General features: G+C 38.1%; 2 protein-coding genes across 4 annotated transcripts in view; one reads left to right on the top strand and one right to left on the bottom strand.

Moving 5' to 3' along the window:
* mettl15 (methyltransferase 15, mitochondrial 12S rRNA N4-cytidine) overlaps positions 1-1,517 on the bottom strand; it is a 46,581-nt gene extending 45,064 nt beyond the window's left edge. For 2 of the 3 annotated variants that reach the window (XM_078944400.1, XM_020713442.3), the window contains exon 1: positions 1,379-1,431. The gene's annotated coding sequence lies outside the window, so the exon portion shown is untranslated. Of the gene's footprint in view, positions 1-1,378 lie in introns of all 3 variants that reach the window. The other variant, XM_004067038.5, reaches the window with a different exon arrangement.
* kif18a (kinesin family member 18A) overlaps positions 1,466-15,786 on the top strand; it is a 33,104-nt gene continuing 18,783 nt past the window's right edge. Inside the window, exons 1-6 of the mRNA XM_004067126.4 lie at positions 1,466-1,664; positions 2,187-2,530; positions 6,770-6,927; positions 7,990-8,094; positions 8,658-8,768; positions 8,921-9,118. Coding sequence (XP_004067174.1) covers positions 2,215-2,530; positions 6,770-6,927; positions 7,990-8,094; positions 8,658-8,768; positions 8,921-9,118 — 888 coding nt within the window. The 5' untranslated portion in view covers positions 1,466-1,664; positions 2,187-2,214. The remainder of the gene's footprint in view (positions 1,665-2,186; positions 2,531-6,769; positions 6,928-7,989; positions 8,095-8,657; positions 8,769-8,920; positions 9,119-15,786) is intronic.

Here is a 15,786-nt window from a genome sequence, read left to right as displayed (position 1 = left end):
TGGTGGGATTTTGCAAGCAAACATTTTTTTTTTCATTTCACTTTTTAAAACTGTATGTTTTTTTTTTTTTTATTTATTTATTTCAAAACTGCGCCATTTTCCAATTTTAGTGGCACAACTATATTACTTAATAAAATTACCAGACACAATAGACACAATTCTGACAGCCAAGTATCCCCAAAGTTTCCAGAACACATCATTTTTAAGCCTTACCTGTGATGGAAATTTTAGGCAACAAATGCATCTGTGCTAATAATGTACATCAGCTAACATGGTTTCTCGTTTAGTTTAGTCTAAAAAAGATTGTTACAAAGAAACTGCAAATAGAAGAGTATTTTGTATTTCTTTCTTTCCCTTCAGGACCCCCATAGCTCTGGGACTCCGAGACATAGATAGATGACTTTATTAATTCCACAATGGGGAAATTTCATAATGCAGGACAAATCACAGCAGACCCGTCCTAACTCTGTCTGGACACAGTCTGTTTGAACCCTCTCCTCAGGAATGACCTCTAGATTAGGACCTCCAATTTGGAGAACATGTTTCTTCCCTCAGCTGTTGGACTCAAACAGCAGGCTGATGCTATCACTTGGTATGAAGTTCACCTCCTTTCATCCATACTTGCAACAGCCACTTTTTGCACAAAAATGAACATCTCATACTTGTTATTAGTTTCTGCATATTTGTACATCCAGTCCTGGTTTGAATAGCTTCTATATTTGTTGTGGTTGAAAGTTTTAACTGCAAATTCCTGGAAAAACTGACAATTTTCACTCCCAGAGCAATAAAACTAAATCTGGCCTTTGGGGGAAAACTGCTTTGTTTTTGGAACAAATTGTCTTTTTGACCATGTATTTAATGCTACATTTTAAGCTAGGTGTTATACAAAGGTCATCTTCATGTCGGCACGTCAAAAAGCCAGCCTTAAACAGCATTACAGCTGACGAACATGTGTCTGTCATGATTGATATTTTGGTGTGATACTGCTTCAAAGGATGACTGTGTACAGCAAGTGTCTCCCTGCAAGAAGCACTGACAGTGCGCTAGTCAGTGCAATCACTTTCAAGCGTTTCTTGGATTTGTACAGAAATGCGTTTGTCAGTAGCATTGATCCACATCTGCAGAAGTCGTTGTCACGTGTTCAACGTTTGCCTTAACAACATTTTCGCAGCAACATTGGTTGGGCTCAATTGGAAAGCTGAGGGGTGCGACACATGTTGCTGCTAAGCTTCAACTTTGGGTGATATTAGCAATACATATAATTTAGCAAACACCTAAAAACGATTTACTGCACGCATTCACACAGGCCAGCTCAACATTAGCTCAGGATTGTGTCCAAATGCGCCCCAACTGCTTCGAAAACTGTCTTGGACCTTACCGTAGTGAACCTCAATGTAGCTCCACTATTCATCCAAGTATCGCGTGACGTTGACTGTACGTTACTAAGGTCTGCCTCTGCGTCAGTCGAGCCTCATCCAATCAGCTTTCACTCAGGAAGAGAGCTTGTTTTTTGAAAATATTGGCGCTGCTGTTTGTTGTGCTAACGACTGCTTGCTGTCCATCTCTCGGACATTATTGGCTTCATTGCTATACCCATGTCTGATGTAAATAAAAGTAAACGGACACCGGCGTGAAATGAAAAACAACCACTAGTGGAAAAGAAGGTGAGACACCATTATAGTTGACGCAGCGCGTGGAAAAAAAGACAGAGAAGCTAGTTGTTACCGTTGGAAAATGCTACAAGATTAGCATAAAGACTGAACTTTAAATATATGATGGTCATCTAAGTATGAAGTGCTTTTAGCGGTAATGTTTACTTTTTTATGTTGAGCAGCATTCACATACAAACAAAAAACGTAAAAATGTGTGACTCTTAAGTTATAGCTTTTTAAACTGTCGACAGACAGTGTAATTACAGTCAAGCAACATTTGATGAGTCAATGAGTCATATCGTGTTCCAGACAAAAGCAGCAGAACAGTGTGAATGTACTGCGCGTTTTTTAGTGCTCAGATGATGGCCCATAGTAACATGTAAAAGTGTTTTAGTAAACTGAAAAGAACGTCAACAAAATGTTCTCCTGTTTCTGCAACGTGCTAAAATGTGTCTTCAGTGAAGCTTTGTTTGTCAGGGAGTTGTAAAATATGTTGTCCATTAATATCTATACATTTCACTATTTGGTTTGCAGATACTCTCCAGCAACTTCAGGATCCACAATGGCAAATGATGTATGTAGCCACGTTAAGGTGGTTGTTAGGGTGAGGCCAACCAACGACAGTGAGAAGCGGGAGAACTTCCGGAATGTGGTCCAGGTTGTGGACAACCATATGCTGATTTTTGACCCTAAAGAAGAGAACCTGTCGTGTTTTGGACCACAAAGAGTTCGGAACAGAAATATCAACAAAAGAGCAAACAAAGACCTAAAGTTTGTTTTTGACCGTGTCTTTGATGAGAACTCTACGCAAGTCGAAGTTTTTGAGAATACCACTAAAGGAGTTTTGGATGGAGTAATGAATGGCTTCAACTGCACAGGTAACATTAATTTAGGCCTTCAACACAGATATATGCACACACTTACTGTAAATAGCAGCTTTGTAAGTAAAAACTATGTTGTTATAACACTGATGTGTAAAATGCTCATCCTATTGTTTTTACTGCATTAACAATCTGTAAAGTGGCATCATGAGGTGGCTATCTGGATTCTTTGTCAGTCCAGTGGTCCCTCGTTTATTATGGGAGTTATGTTCTAAAAATAATCTGCAGTAGGTAAAATCCGTGAAGTTTATTTTGTTCACCTTTGGGCGTGTCCTGTCAGGGGTCGTCACAGCAAATCGGCTTTCACTGATTCGCACAGGTAGTTTCACAGAGATTTTTACACCGGATGCCCTTCCTGACACAACCCGGTATTTTATCCAGGCCGGGGACCGGCACAGGGGGACCCGGACTTGGGCCCCTTTGTGGCTACATGGTTAGACAGTACCTAAAAGGTCTTGCCCAAGAACCCACACTGGATAAATCATCGTGCCTTGTGGAAAATTAACATGGGTTTCCCACGCACGAGTCCTACATAAAGTCACGTGAAATCCGTGAAGTAGGCCTGCACAATATACCGCAAATTTATTGTTATCGCAATATCCAGCTCTGCAATATACATATCGCAAAAGACGGCGAATATCGCAATAAATCGCAAACCCAAAATGTGTTAAAACAATCTTCTAGCAGCTTGAAGCATTTAACGAATCAAATAAATCCCTTTATGCTTTGACCAATCAGATGGACGCCTTCCCATTGTTGACCAATCAGATGGAGGCCTATTATGTTAACCCTGGTCCTGAAGAGCCTCAACCCTGCCTGTTTTCCAGCTCTCCTTAACCAGCTTGCTGTTGATTGGCCGACTCAAGTGATTTCACATCCTGATTGACTGAACACACCTGATTTTGGTTATCATTATCGAGCAGTCTAGGGAGAATTAGAAAACAGACAGGGTTGAGGCTCTTGAGGACCAGGGTTAGCCACCCTGACGTTTGTCCCCCATGTCGATGAGGGTCATTTGGAGTATAATTTTTAAACTTTTGCAAAAAAATTGGAATGATGTTTTAGTTTATTTTTCTATTTGTTTATTTACCGCAAATTTATCGTTATCGCAATATTGATCACTAATATCGCATATCGCAAGTTTTCCTCATATCGTGCAGCCCTACCGTGAAGTAATCAGATTTATTTTTTAAGGCTATAAAACATTTGCCGGGGGGGGCAGTGGCTCAGGGGGTTGAGCAGGTCAGCCAATGATCAAAGGGTCGGCGGCTCGATTCCCTCTCCCCCCACCCCTGCCAACCATCGTCGTGTCCTTGGGCAAGGCACCTCACCCTCCTTGCCACCACTGCGGCTCCACTGGTACGTGAATGCACATGAATATGAATGTCCAGGTGATGGTCAGAGGCGCACACTGGCAGCCACGCCTCTGTCAGTCTGCTCCAGGGCAGCTGTGGCTACATGAGTAGCTTACCATCACCAATGGACACATTGTAAGCGCTTTGAGCGTCTGGAAAAACGCAGATAAATCTAATCCACTGTTATTATTATTATTATACCTCTCAGTACACACGTTCTACATTTTCTTAGAGATGAGCATTTTCACACTTTTTGCTCTGGTTTTAGGAGACACAGCTCAGGGAAAATCTGCCAATCAGGACACAGAACACAATGTTCTGTAAATAAGATAAAAGAAAGCTTGCAAAATTGCACTAGAATATCAGGGTAGCGCAGTGGCTGATGAACCCTCACATCTTTTTTATTTTTTTAGTTATATTGGCCAGGAGTAAACTGCAGTTGCAGTTCCATCAAATACAACATCTCCCCAAAACCCATGCAAGACAATCCAGTAGCAACTCAGGGACCAATTTCTATTTCCACACCTGCTGCTCTTAGTTGTCAGTCTTTTTTTTCTTTCTTTTTTCCTCTGAAAGGTTGGTGGTTTTTGCAACATAAATCCAAAACACCAGAGTCACAGGGATCACTGGGGCTTAAACAAACAAATCTTTTTGAGCTAAATATTGTAAAAAAAAAAAAAAAAAAAAAAGCTTAATTTCTGTGGTCTGCAGCTAAGGTAATTTATTAAATCTAGCTCCTGAACCAAGAAGCAAGTCAAGAAGCAAACCCCCTCATCTAACAACAACAGTCCTTTAAGTAGTGCATACAAATTTTATAGATCCTTACTGATTCTGTCATCAATCACCTTAGAATGCTTTCCATAAAAATCAAAAATCGAGGCGGAAGAGGTTTTGTTTTATTTAGACAACTGCATAATTCTTATTGTTTATGTGGAGGGGGAAGCATGTCACGAAATTGTGGAGAAGGATTACAGGAAAGAAGGATTTCCAGCCTCAGTTTCTGTCTTAAGTGCAGAGCCCCATAATAATCATCTCCCTCTTGTCTTGTAAACAGAATTACCTGTTGCCACTTGAGGAGGAACCAATAACAGAACACTGCTTTACAAGTACTTTGTTTCTTGAGTAAAAACTATCTGAATCAGCCACACGTCAGAATGTCTTGTAAAACCAGGCAAATTCTCTAGTGACATGCTGACAAAAAACTGTTGATAATCCTCCATGTAACGAGTTATTTGAAATCAAACATACCTTACAAAAAAGATATTCAAATTTTCCTCCTTGTGGCTTTGGAAATGATTCACAGCAAGTTTAAGTTACTGATTATACTTGACAGGTTTTACTTTGTCATGAATGTTCTAGCAACTTTGGTCTCTGTCAAGGTGTAACTTTGCACAGCTTTAGGATCTAACAAAGGAGAATATTTTTATTCTCGTTATTATTAAAACTATGAGAAACCTCTTGTAATTCTTGGATTATTTTAACAACTACATGTAGACCCAACATGTATCTAAGGGTTCGGGGGACTGGGATGCTCAGGAAAAGCTTTTTGTCAAGTTACATTTACACTTCATATAGAAAAGCTCAATTACCAGAACTCTGAGCTAACTCTTGGAAAAATATCGTCACTGGCATTGATTGTGCTCTTTTTGCTTATTTTGTTTTTATCATGCTAATGATAGAATTTTTGATTTTGAATTTAGCTGCTTTTAGGTAAAAAAAAAAAAAAATTTGGTGGTTCAATTCCTGCTTTTTGTAAGTCTATAGGTTGTAGTCTTTTTGACCAAAGCAAACATTGTGTTCATGAGTACAGCAAAGCAGCACTTACAAAATACCCGGTGAAAGTGGCTTGTACAGTCAAAACACCTTATTCTGAATTTAACATTTTTCCAAAAGCTGTTAATATTTTTTGGAAGTCACTGTTTGCATGCAATTATAGCAGGGTAATGGTTAGGGTTACAGTTAGGGTTAGCATTAAATTATGTACGGCCAATGCAGCAATGTGCATTTTGGCTGCAAGAATATGTGTGGCCGACATAAATTTCCCTCAGTTTTTGAGCTTGGTCACACAGAAATGAGTATGAAAACCATTGGCTTTTTTGTATTTTTTTCCAGGTTCTGGTATTGTGGTCATGTATTTAAACCTTCTGATATTGCAACGCTGCCACTACATTATTTTGGTTCATATAAGTCCAACAAACCTCCTCTGTGAACTTTGAATGAGAGAAAACCCGCATTCAAGTAGTAATATGAAATGAAAATAGACAGAGTACTGGTAGTGCAGAATTAACTACATCCAAACTTTTCAGCATTAATATGAGTTGAGGAAAAATGTCCTTTGGTGCAAAAGAGCCAAATTCTTTTTCTCAATCTCTAGAGTTTATATACTTTTTGTTGCTCTGGTTTGCAGACAGGACAATCATTAAAGCAAATTTTAGTCAAGTTTTCCAATGAAAAAATTACCCATCTTAAATTCACTTTTTTAACTTAAACCTGTTAATATAATAGGGGAGTTTAACTAAGACCCAGTGTTATAAAATCCACGTCCTCAAACCTGAATGCCAGGATTTCAAAAGGTCTGAAGTTTGTCTGTTTACTTGGCTTTACTACCTCAAAGGCTGCAGACATGAGAACTTAAATCCTGAATTTATGTCTCACAGTCAATTTTATTTAGTTTTTCCACTGTTTTTTATTCAGTGTATCACTGTTGAGTATATTTTTTTACTGACTTGTTACATTTTTTAAGTTGCTGACACAGAACAGATAAATTACAACAGTAGCATTTTGTGACAGTAGAAAACTGGGTGGAACTGGCAATTTATTTAGACTTGTGACAGCAGACTTGCTCTTTATCACTCTTTGTAAGTTGTTTTTTCAATTGCAGTGTTTGCTTATGGCGCAACTGGAGCAGGCAAAACACACACCATGATAGGGTCACCAGATGATCCGGGGGTCATTTATCGGACCATGAAGGAGCTGTTCAAACGCATGGAGGATGTCAAGGAGGAAAAAGAGTTTGCTGTTACTTTCTCATACCTTGAGGTAAAACGCTTGACTACTTGGTGTACTAGTTGGTACAACTTTTTGTCTGTTTTATTTTTGTTGTTCCGTTTTTATATGTCCTTGTATAGTTTTTTTATAAATGATCTATAGGAATATGTTAATAGTTTTGAGGGTACAAATTATATTCTTCACAAATCTTTGGTCACTGATAAATTGAAGGCTGGATTTTCTGATTAGTTTAGGATCATTTTTTTGTTTTCCATCTAATATTCAAAAAATAAATAAATAAATAAAAATAATTGATAATTTATTTATCCCACAATGGAAAATTCTTCTCCGCATTTGACCGATCCCCGGAGGGAGCGGTGAGCTGCAGTAGCGTTAAGGCAGCAGTGATATGGTAATTGCCCCCAGTACCATTATTTATTCCCCTCCGGGAATCGAACCCTGGACTCCCTTTACCTTACCAACTGAGCTACCCAGCTGCCACTATATAGTTATATAGCGTCTTATTCCCAAAACACAACTGATTTAGGTAATCAGCAGCAGATACAGCAGGATTTTGTAACCCTTGTGCTATCTTAGGCACTTTAACATTGAGAGTTGGGTCATCTAGACCCACTAGACAGTGCGCTGAACCTTTTTTCTTCAATGATTTGTGATCTTCACTGGTGTCCATGGATTACATGAAATCCTCTTCACCTTTATCTACTTTTGTTATGGTAGGGAGAACACGTCAATGTAAGGGTGGGGTCATCTGGACCCCACAAGATAGCACCTAAAACATAAAAAAAAACAAAAAAAACAGCAGGATGCCAGCCCTCGAGACCAGGAGTCAAACATTTCGGATTTAGGGTTTGGAACGAGTTGCTGTAAAATTCTAGAAAACAGTCAAAAGTGTGGAAAAACAAATGTATCTTGATGAAACTCCCTTTGCCCTGTTTGTATTTGATCCAAAAGTCTGTTTTTCTGACAGTACCAGTTTCAATTTGATTTGCACTCTATACATTCATTCATTTAATGTGACGTGCACTATTTTCCAGATTTGCAGTTTTTTTTGTTTGTTTTGTCTTTACAACAGTTGATCTCAATTGTTCCCAGGTTTACAATGAACAGATCAGAGACCTGTTGGCTAATGCTGGGCCTCTTAATGTCAGAGAGGACAGCTCCAAAGGAGTCGTCGTTCAAGGCCTCACACTGCATCAGGTTTGTAACAATGCACCCAAGAACATATTAAAGGTAAATCAAGACTTTACTATTGCAGGTAATTTGTTACAAATTAAATTTAACAACACATTGTGTGATTGATCAGTTTAGAAACTGGAGAATAGATGAAAAAGTAAACAGCTTTCATATAGGCTCCTTATTTAGAGGTACATTTCCTCTATTTAGGCGTCATTAGAGAATGGAATGGAGGAAAGGTTATTGCCAATCTTGTGGGCTAAAAAAAAAAAGATGAAGCAATTCATATTTTCCTCTGAATATAAGACATCACAGTCCTGGAATTTTCGCTTATAAATACTATTAAAATGAGGAAAGATAAGTTTACTTTACTTGAACACACCCTGGTTAGTTTATTTTAAAAAATAGTTTCACTTTTAGAACATGTTTTATAAATAACTTGGAAAAATATGAAATACTTTGGCTGAACTAAGAAAATCTCAAGCCTGTATTCTAAGTGGTGGAATTGTTTGGTAGCTGGGGCTTTTAAGTGCTCTGCAGCAGAATCCTTTCACTGAATCTGACTGTGTGTTGTGTTTTCTTTTCAGCCCAAATCAGCAGAGCACCTTCTTGAAGCTTTGGATTCTGGTAATCGAAACAGGACGCAGCATCCCACCGATATGAACGCCACCTCTTCACGGTCCCATGCTGTTTTTCAGGTTGTTCATTGAAGTTTTTCTAAAAACCCAGTGTGTGGGTGTTTCGTACCAGCTCCAAAAAGGCTGTAAATATTTGAAGTATACAGACAACAATTTCTGATACCCAGTTTGATTCAAAATATATATTTTCTTTTTTCTTTTCTGTCCCTCAGATATATTTGAGACAGCAGGACAAAACTGCAAGTCTCAATCAAAACGTCTGCATGGCTAAAATGAGCCTGATTGATCTTGCTGGCTCTGAAAGAGCAAGTGCCACTAACGCCAAAGGGGCTCGTCTACGAGAGGGTGCAAACATAAACCGCTCCCTCCTGGCTCTTGGAAATGTTATCAATGCTCTCGCTGACCCAAAGGTGAGATTGAATTTCTTTACGGAAATGAAATTTTTAGTAAAATACTGTCCATAATGAAGACCTAAAAAGACTTATTTCTATAGATAATACCAATTTAAGGATTTCCCAATAAAAATGTCTTCCTCATCTGATTCCAAGTCATTTGATTTTGAGTATTAGCCGAAAACGAGTCCTGAGCCGAGAATTTTGTAAAACATTTGGAAAAAAAGAAATAAATGGATCCAGGTTGCTCCCTGTTTTTATTTTCTTCACTTTCATTTATAATTTAACAATTAAACAGAGCACTTGTGTGAAGGAGCTTGAACAATCAAGTAAAAATAGAAAAACTAGGTAACTTTTTACTAGCAAAATATAGGTAAAAATTTATAGTGTCAGAAAGTCTGGTGACTTTAGCATTATTATCTTCAGAACTATTGGTCTTTTTTGATTATTTATGATCCATGTTTATATTAAAAGAAATTAAAAAGTAGAAGTGATTTTCTCCCAAAACTTCAGTTGCCGCAGGACAGTAAGGTGATACTAAGTCATATGAGAAACTTCCGTGACAATCTTTAGGACCTCCAGAACTGTTGAACAGTTTTGATCAGATTCAATTCCTTCCAAACCATAAACAAACCGTTGTTTTAGCATGAATATGATGATGAGTTTTCATGAAAAGCACATATCAATGTAACGGTTTATTAGTTTTGGTTGTTTTTGAGAGATTATGGATTTATTTAGTTATTATAATTTTTAATCACCTTTTCCCGGAGTTTGCACTATGCAGCCGTCTCTCTATCAGCAGCACATTCAGTCTCATAAAAAAAGAAAATCTGATCTTTTTTCTGTTGAAATGTCTTTGTAGGTTGTTGTTTGTGTTAAGACAAACCAATAGAGACACTTGCTGTCAGTTTAAAACATTTAATAAAAAAGTTATTGAGCCCGGAAGTCAGAATCTGTAAATAACTTGCTAACTTTACCAAACTGTTTTTGTATGCTTCCTACTTAAACTAGTGCTGTATTCCGCAATCATAATCCGTTCATGATATGCAAACTTCTACTAGGGCGTTTTTTTGGAAATAACTAGTTAGACATATACAGCATTGATCGAAATAATTAAAAAAATAAATTGGGACACAGATAGCGATCGAGTCTGAAAAGACGTGATTCGGCCTGATTTCCAATCACATCGGATCGGGACCTTCCCAATACCGATCAGTAAATTGTTTCTTTAATGGCTGGTAGTATTAACTTTATTCTTTAGCTTCACTCTGCTGTGTAAGTTGGGCCTTTAGTCCAGTGTTTTCTACCTTTTTTGAGCCAAGGTACGCTTTTTCCTTGACAAAATACCTGCGGCACACATGGTTTTCATTAATAATAATAATTTCCCCAGGTAGTAGTTTTTCTCTCCAGTTTATTAAATTTCATGTAAATTTCACAAAAAGCAAATAAAATGACCTTCTTTCTAAGCGGTAATTTATTTTTAAATATTTTACTTGTGTTTGTGCAAGAGCAATTTTTGAACAAATATAAAATCACAGCATACTTGATCAATTTTAGCCAAAAAGACCAACATTATATTCATGTTCATAAGTTTAATTGTACAGTGCCTTGTGAAAGTATTCGGCCCCCCCTTGAACTTTTCAACCTTTTGCCACATTTTAGACTTCAAACATAAAGATATAAAACTGATTTTTTTTCTTTTGTGAAGAATCAACAACATCATGACATCACATCACAATCATGAATTAATTGGATATTTGAAACTTGTTTAACAAATAAAAACCTGAAATATTGGGTTTGCAAAATTATTCAGCCCCTTTACTTTTAGTGCAGCAAACTCTCTCCAGATGTTCAGTGAGGATCTGAATGATCCAATGTTAACCTAAATGACTAATGAGGATAAATTGAATCCACCTGTATGTAATCAAGTCTCCGTATAAATGCGCCTGCTCTGTGATGGTCTCAGAGGTCTGTTTAAAGCGCAGAGAGCATCATGAAGAACAAGGAACACACCAGGCAGATACTGTTGTGGAGAAGTTTAAAGCTGGATTTGGATACAAAAAGATTCCCCAAGCTTTAATCATCCCAAGGAGGAGCACTGTGCAAGTGCTAATATTGAAATGGAAGGAGGATCAGACTACTGCAAAATTTACAAATACCCGGCCATATGTCTAAACCTTCATCTCAAACAAGTAGAAGACTGATCAGAGATGCAGCCAAGAGGCCCATGATCACTGTGAATGAATGAGATCTACAGCTGAGGTGGGAGAGTCTGTCCATTGGACAACAATCAATGGCGTACTGCACAAATCTGACTTTTATGAAAGTGTTGCAAGAAGAATGCAATTTCTTAAAGAAATCCATAAAAAGTGTCATTTAAAGTTTGCCACAAGCCACCTGGGAGCCACACCAAACAAGGGGAAGAAGGCGCTTTGGTCAGATGAAACCAAAATGGAACTTTTTGGCAACACTGCAAAACGTTATGTTTGGCGTAAAAGAAACAGCTCATCACCCTGAACACACCATCCCCACTGTCAAACATGGAGGTGGCACCATCATGGTTTGGGTCTGCTTTTCTTCAGCAGGGATATGGAGGATGGTTGGAATTGATGCAAAGATGGATGGAGCCAACTATAGGAGCATTCTGGACGAAAACCTGATGGAGTCTGCAAAAGACCTGAGACTGGGACAGTCATTTGTCTTCCAACAAGACAATGATCCAAAACATAAAGCAACATCTACAATGGAATGGTTTACAAACTTATCCAGGTGTTAGAATGGCCAAGTCAAAGTCCAGACCTGAATCCAATCGAGAATCTGTGGAAAAAAACTGAAGTCTGCTGTTCACAAACGCTCTCCATCCAACCTCACTGAGCTCCAGCTGTTTTTGCAAGAAGGAATGGGCAAAAAGGTCCGTCTCTCGATGTGCAAAACTGATAGACATACCCCAAGCAAAAGGTGAATAATTTTGCACGCCCAATTTATCAGTTTTTTATTTGTTAAAAAAGTGCGAAATATCCAATAAATTTCGTTCCACTTAATGATTTTGTCCCACTTTTCTATTCTTCACAAAAGTTATAGTTTTATATCTTTGTTTAGAATCTAAAATGTGGCAAAAGGTCTAAAAGTTCAAGGGGGCCAAATACTTCTGCAAGGTACTCTAACCACACAAAAATGTGAACATGCTGATGTTTTATTAGTTTTTCTTTCATTTAAATCAAAAATGTAACTTCAAAAAAAATGTTTTATTTCTTTTTTGGATGATTTCATTGTTTCATTCTTGTTTAAATCTGTCTGTTGGCCACTTCACCTTATTGCTGGTTCTTTTATTTTGTTATAACTTATATTTAAACTTAACATTTTTTTTTTAAGTGAATACAGTCGGAAATATAATTTGTCTTTTAATCCAGAAATTAGAAAGCAGCTTTTTCTTTTATAAAAATGATTTGGACCAACACAAACCTCAAAGGAGAACTAAACTGTTTTCCTGATTTCATCAAGAAGCTTTGCAGACTGTTAAAACAGATGCTTGCGTTTGTTGTGCTTCATGACAATTAACAGCAGCGCAGTAAGAGACGCTGTCACATTAACCCAATGCATCATGGGAGTGGTAGTGAAATGCAGAGGTGCTGATGCTGGACAGACTCAAGTCTCTGAGCTTCTTGATTTTATTCACTTTTTGCACGGTCTGACACCGGATCCCACGGGAAGCTACTAGGGGTGCTCAGATGATCCGTGATCCATACGGATCTTTTAAATCACTAAAACAATTGCAATTGCCACTAATTGTGAACAATCTCATTTTTTCCTATTAATATTTCAATAAAAAACAGAACAAGTGACAAAGAATCAGAAAGAGAAGTGGAAAGAAGCTCCTACAGTAAATGTGTAATTTGGAATGAAAATTAGCTAGTAAATACAGCTTTTTGTTTATTTTCTTTGTAGTGTTAAAAAAGTGAAAGAAAATACTTTGAAAGATTGCCTGCCAATTCTGTCCAATTCATTTGCACTTAAAGCTCAAAGCTAACATGAATACCCATATTTTTATTTTAAATGAGTTAAAATATTAGTTTGATCAGAAGAGTTGCCATGTGTCTCATGGGAAGTAAACAGTTGTACCTCTTTCATAAAAAGGCTTTGAAGAAAGCAAAGGATTTGCAGCCTGGCACTTTACAGAATTTGTTATAAAAAGTACATTTTCTAAAATTATTTTTATTTTGATTTTTTTTTTCTTTCCAAATCCCTCGATCAAGTGAAGTGGCGCTTTACTTGGGTGATGGGGGGACCCCTGGTTTCAGCTTTTTAAACAGTCGTGTTACAGGACTCATTGTCCCCTATCAGAAAGTCTAGCGAATGGGTTCAAAAGGTAAGTAAGGGTGTAGGTGGGGCGTAAACGGGTCATACAGATTTGTCGTTTTTGGCCCCATACTGCTTGCCCCATTATTCATACTTAGTCCGTATCTAGCCATAAAGTCAGTTGTGACAGGCTTTCCTAAGGACTAGAGTGGCGTAAGGACACCAGATGCAGCTGTGATGCAGAGGTAGACCGGGCGACCTCTGGTTGGAAGATTGCAGGTTTGGAGACTGAACCCCACATCGTGGCAATGGGACTGTGACTGTAAAGTAAAGCGCTATACAAGTACACGCCATTTACCATAAAACGGTATCACTCGTATCGATCTTATATTAGCTTCACAAATAATTCTCGATACACTTGCCACACGCGCAACAGTCGAATGTTCCATTTTCAAAAACCCTCAAGGGAACTGCATGATACCGGTACACCTCCGCTCCCCGTAAGATGTGGCCGCTCCTCTCTATGCCCCTCCAAAGACCCGGGCAACCCACAAGAACAGTGCTTCAGCTAGGTCAAGCCATTAATGCTAAGAAGTGTTTGTTAAATCTTTATAGCCAATTACATTGACATGGGAAATGACAGCAACAGAACCCTGTCGTGTCTTGTTCTAATGTAAAGTGACGTTTTTAGGCTGTACCTCACCTTCCTAAGTTCAACGCTAACGAGTGAATAGAGATGATCCTCAGTTCACCTTTATGCCATGATCCTAGTGCATAAAACCTGATATAATTGTTACTTTTCGTTGAAAACTTGAACTGTAACCAGACTTGAATATAAAGGTGCTCGATTTGTACGCATCTGTTTTTCAATAACCTAAAATGTAGTAAATAACAATAGCGTTTGATTATTTGAACTAATGAAAAGTTTAAACCTTGAATTTCCACATCTTTAACTTCTGTCCGAAAGAAATATTGTGATGACTCGATTGGTTGGGTTTGAGGTAAACAAGGTAACTACTCCTGCTTCAGTATTAAACATGGAACATGGGAAGGGCTGAGTCAACTGAGTATTTGGGTATTATTTCATTCCAGTTGCATACATTAACCTGTCAAGCAGTCATCTCATTTTACACACCAGTCTCAAGGGATGAGGCGCATGCAGGCTGCGCGCATTTAGGAAGTGCTGTGAAAACCTACCACAGCCATGTTGAAATGCAATCCGTCTTCACTGGGTTACTTCATACTTCGGAATGAAACTGTCTTCTTTCATCGCCATGGTTTGGTTGGCATTTACTCTCCCTGCTCATTTCATGTATTGCAGTCATCGACTCATAACCCCTCTCATTGTCCACCACCCACCACAAAGTTCCCCATCGTATCTCCGCGCTCTATAGTGTACAAGTGTTTACTGATAGTGGATAAAGGAATTTGCGTCATTGTTTACAGGAAAGAATGTCCCCGCTTGTGTCAGGTCAGCAGTCACTTGAGTAAGAAGACTGCTGCCTCTGCTCGGCTGTGTCATCCTCACTTGCACACAGTTAAGGCTGCACAGAGGTTTCTGTTGTGCCTCTCTTGCCTCAGGCAATGGCCAAACTTATGCAGATTTATTTGATGAAGCAACTTTTCTCCAGCTTGACCTTTTATCTCTGCAAACCTATTCAGAGAAGCAAGGTTTATAAATCTCATAAAGTCGAGATGGAGTAAGTAGTGCCAACTTGTTGAGTAGTTTGGATGGAAGGGGGGGGGGGCTGTTGAGCTTGGGAGCAGCGATCATCCTACCAAGGAGAAAAAGATGCATTCTGCATACTCATGCTTACTCAAACCATCTAGTATATGACAAGAAAAAAACAAAATATAAGTGTTTCCTATGAATCCATGAGCTGATGGGGTCTTTCCAAGACCATCGTTAAATATTTACAATGCAGGACCTATAGAATCTTTGTTTTGAAAGTGTAGTTTCATTTTTAATATGTATTTCTTTAGAAATACTAGTCTTAATTTTTGTTAACCTAGTATAGAGACAATGAAAAGCTTGTTTTAGTTTGATTTTCACACATTTTACTGTCGTATAATATTTCCAAAGACTTAATTTGAGCTTTTTTTTAATTTATTTATTTGTTTAGATAGTTTAGCTGAAGTTTCATCGTTATATCCTCAGTTCATTTTACACTCTCTTCCTTTTTGGGAATTTCTCCGATCATCTTATCCATAAAATTATAATTCCGCTAAGCAGCTAGACTATATTTACAACAGTTATGAGTGGCCTGGATATATTTATAGACCAGCTGCACAAAGACTTAAGTTCCAAAATGTAAATTCCATTCCAAAAATGTATTCCCTGTTAGGTTTATTGGTCTCCACCAAACAGTGTAACCTGAGGAGGCTTCTCT

Source organism: Oryzias latipes, chromosome 3 (assembly GCF_053564925.1).
Source record: "Oryzias latipes strain Hd-rR chromosome 3, Olatipes_Hd-rR_3.1".
Classification (NCBI taxonomy): Eukaryota; Metazoa; Chordata; class Actinopteri; order Beloniformes; family Adrianichthyidae; genus Oryzias; species Oryzias latipes.
Note: the sequence above shows the minus strand (reverse complement) of the source record. Positions and strands in the feature narration are given on the sequence as shown.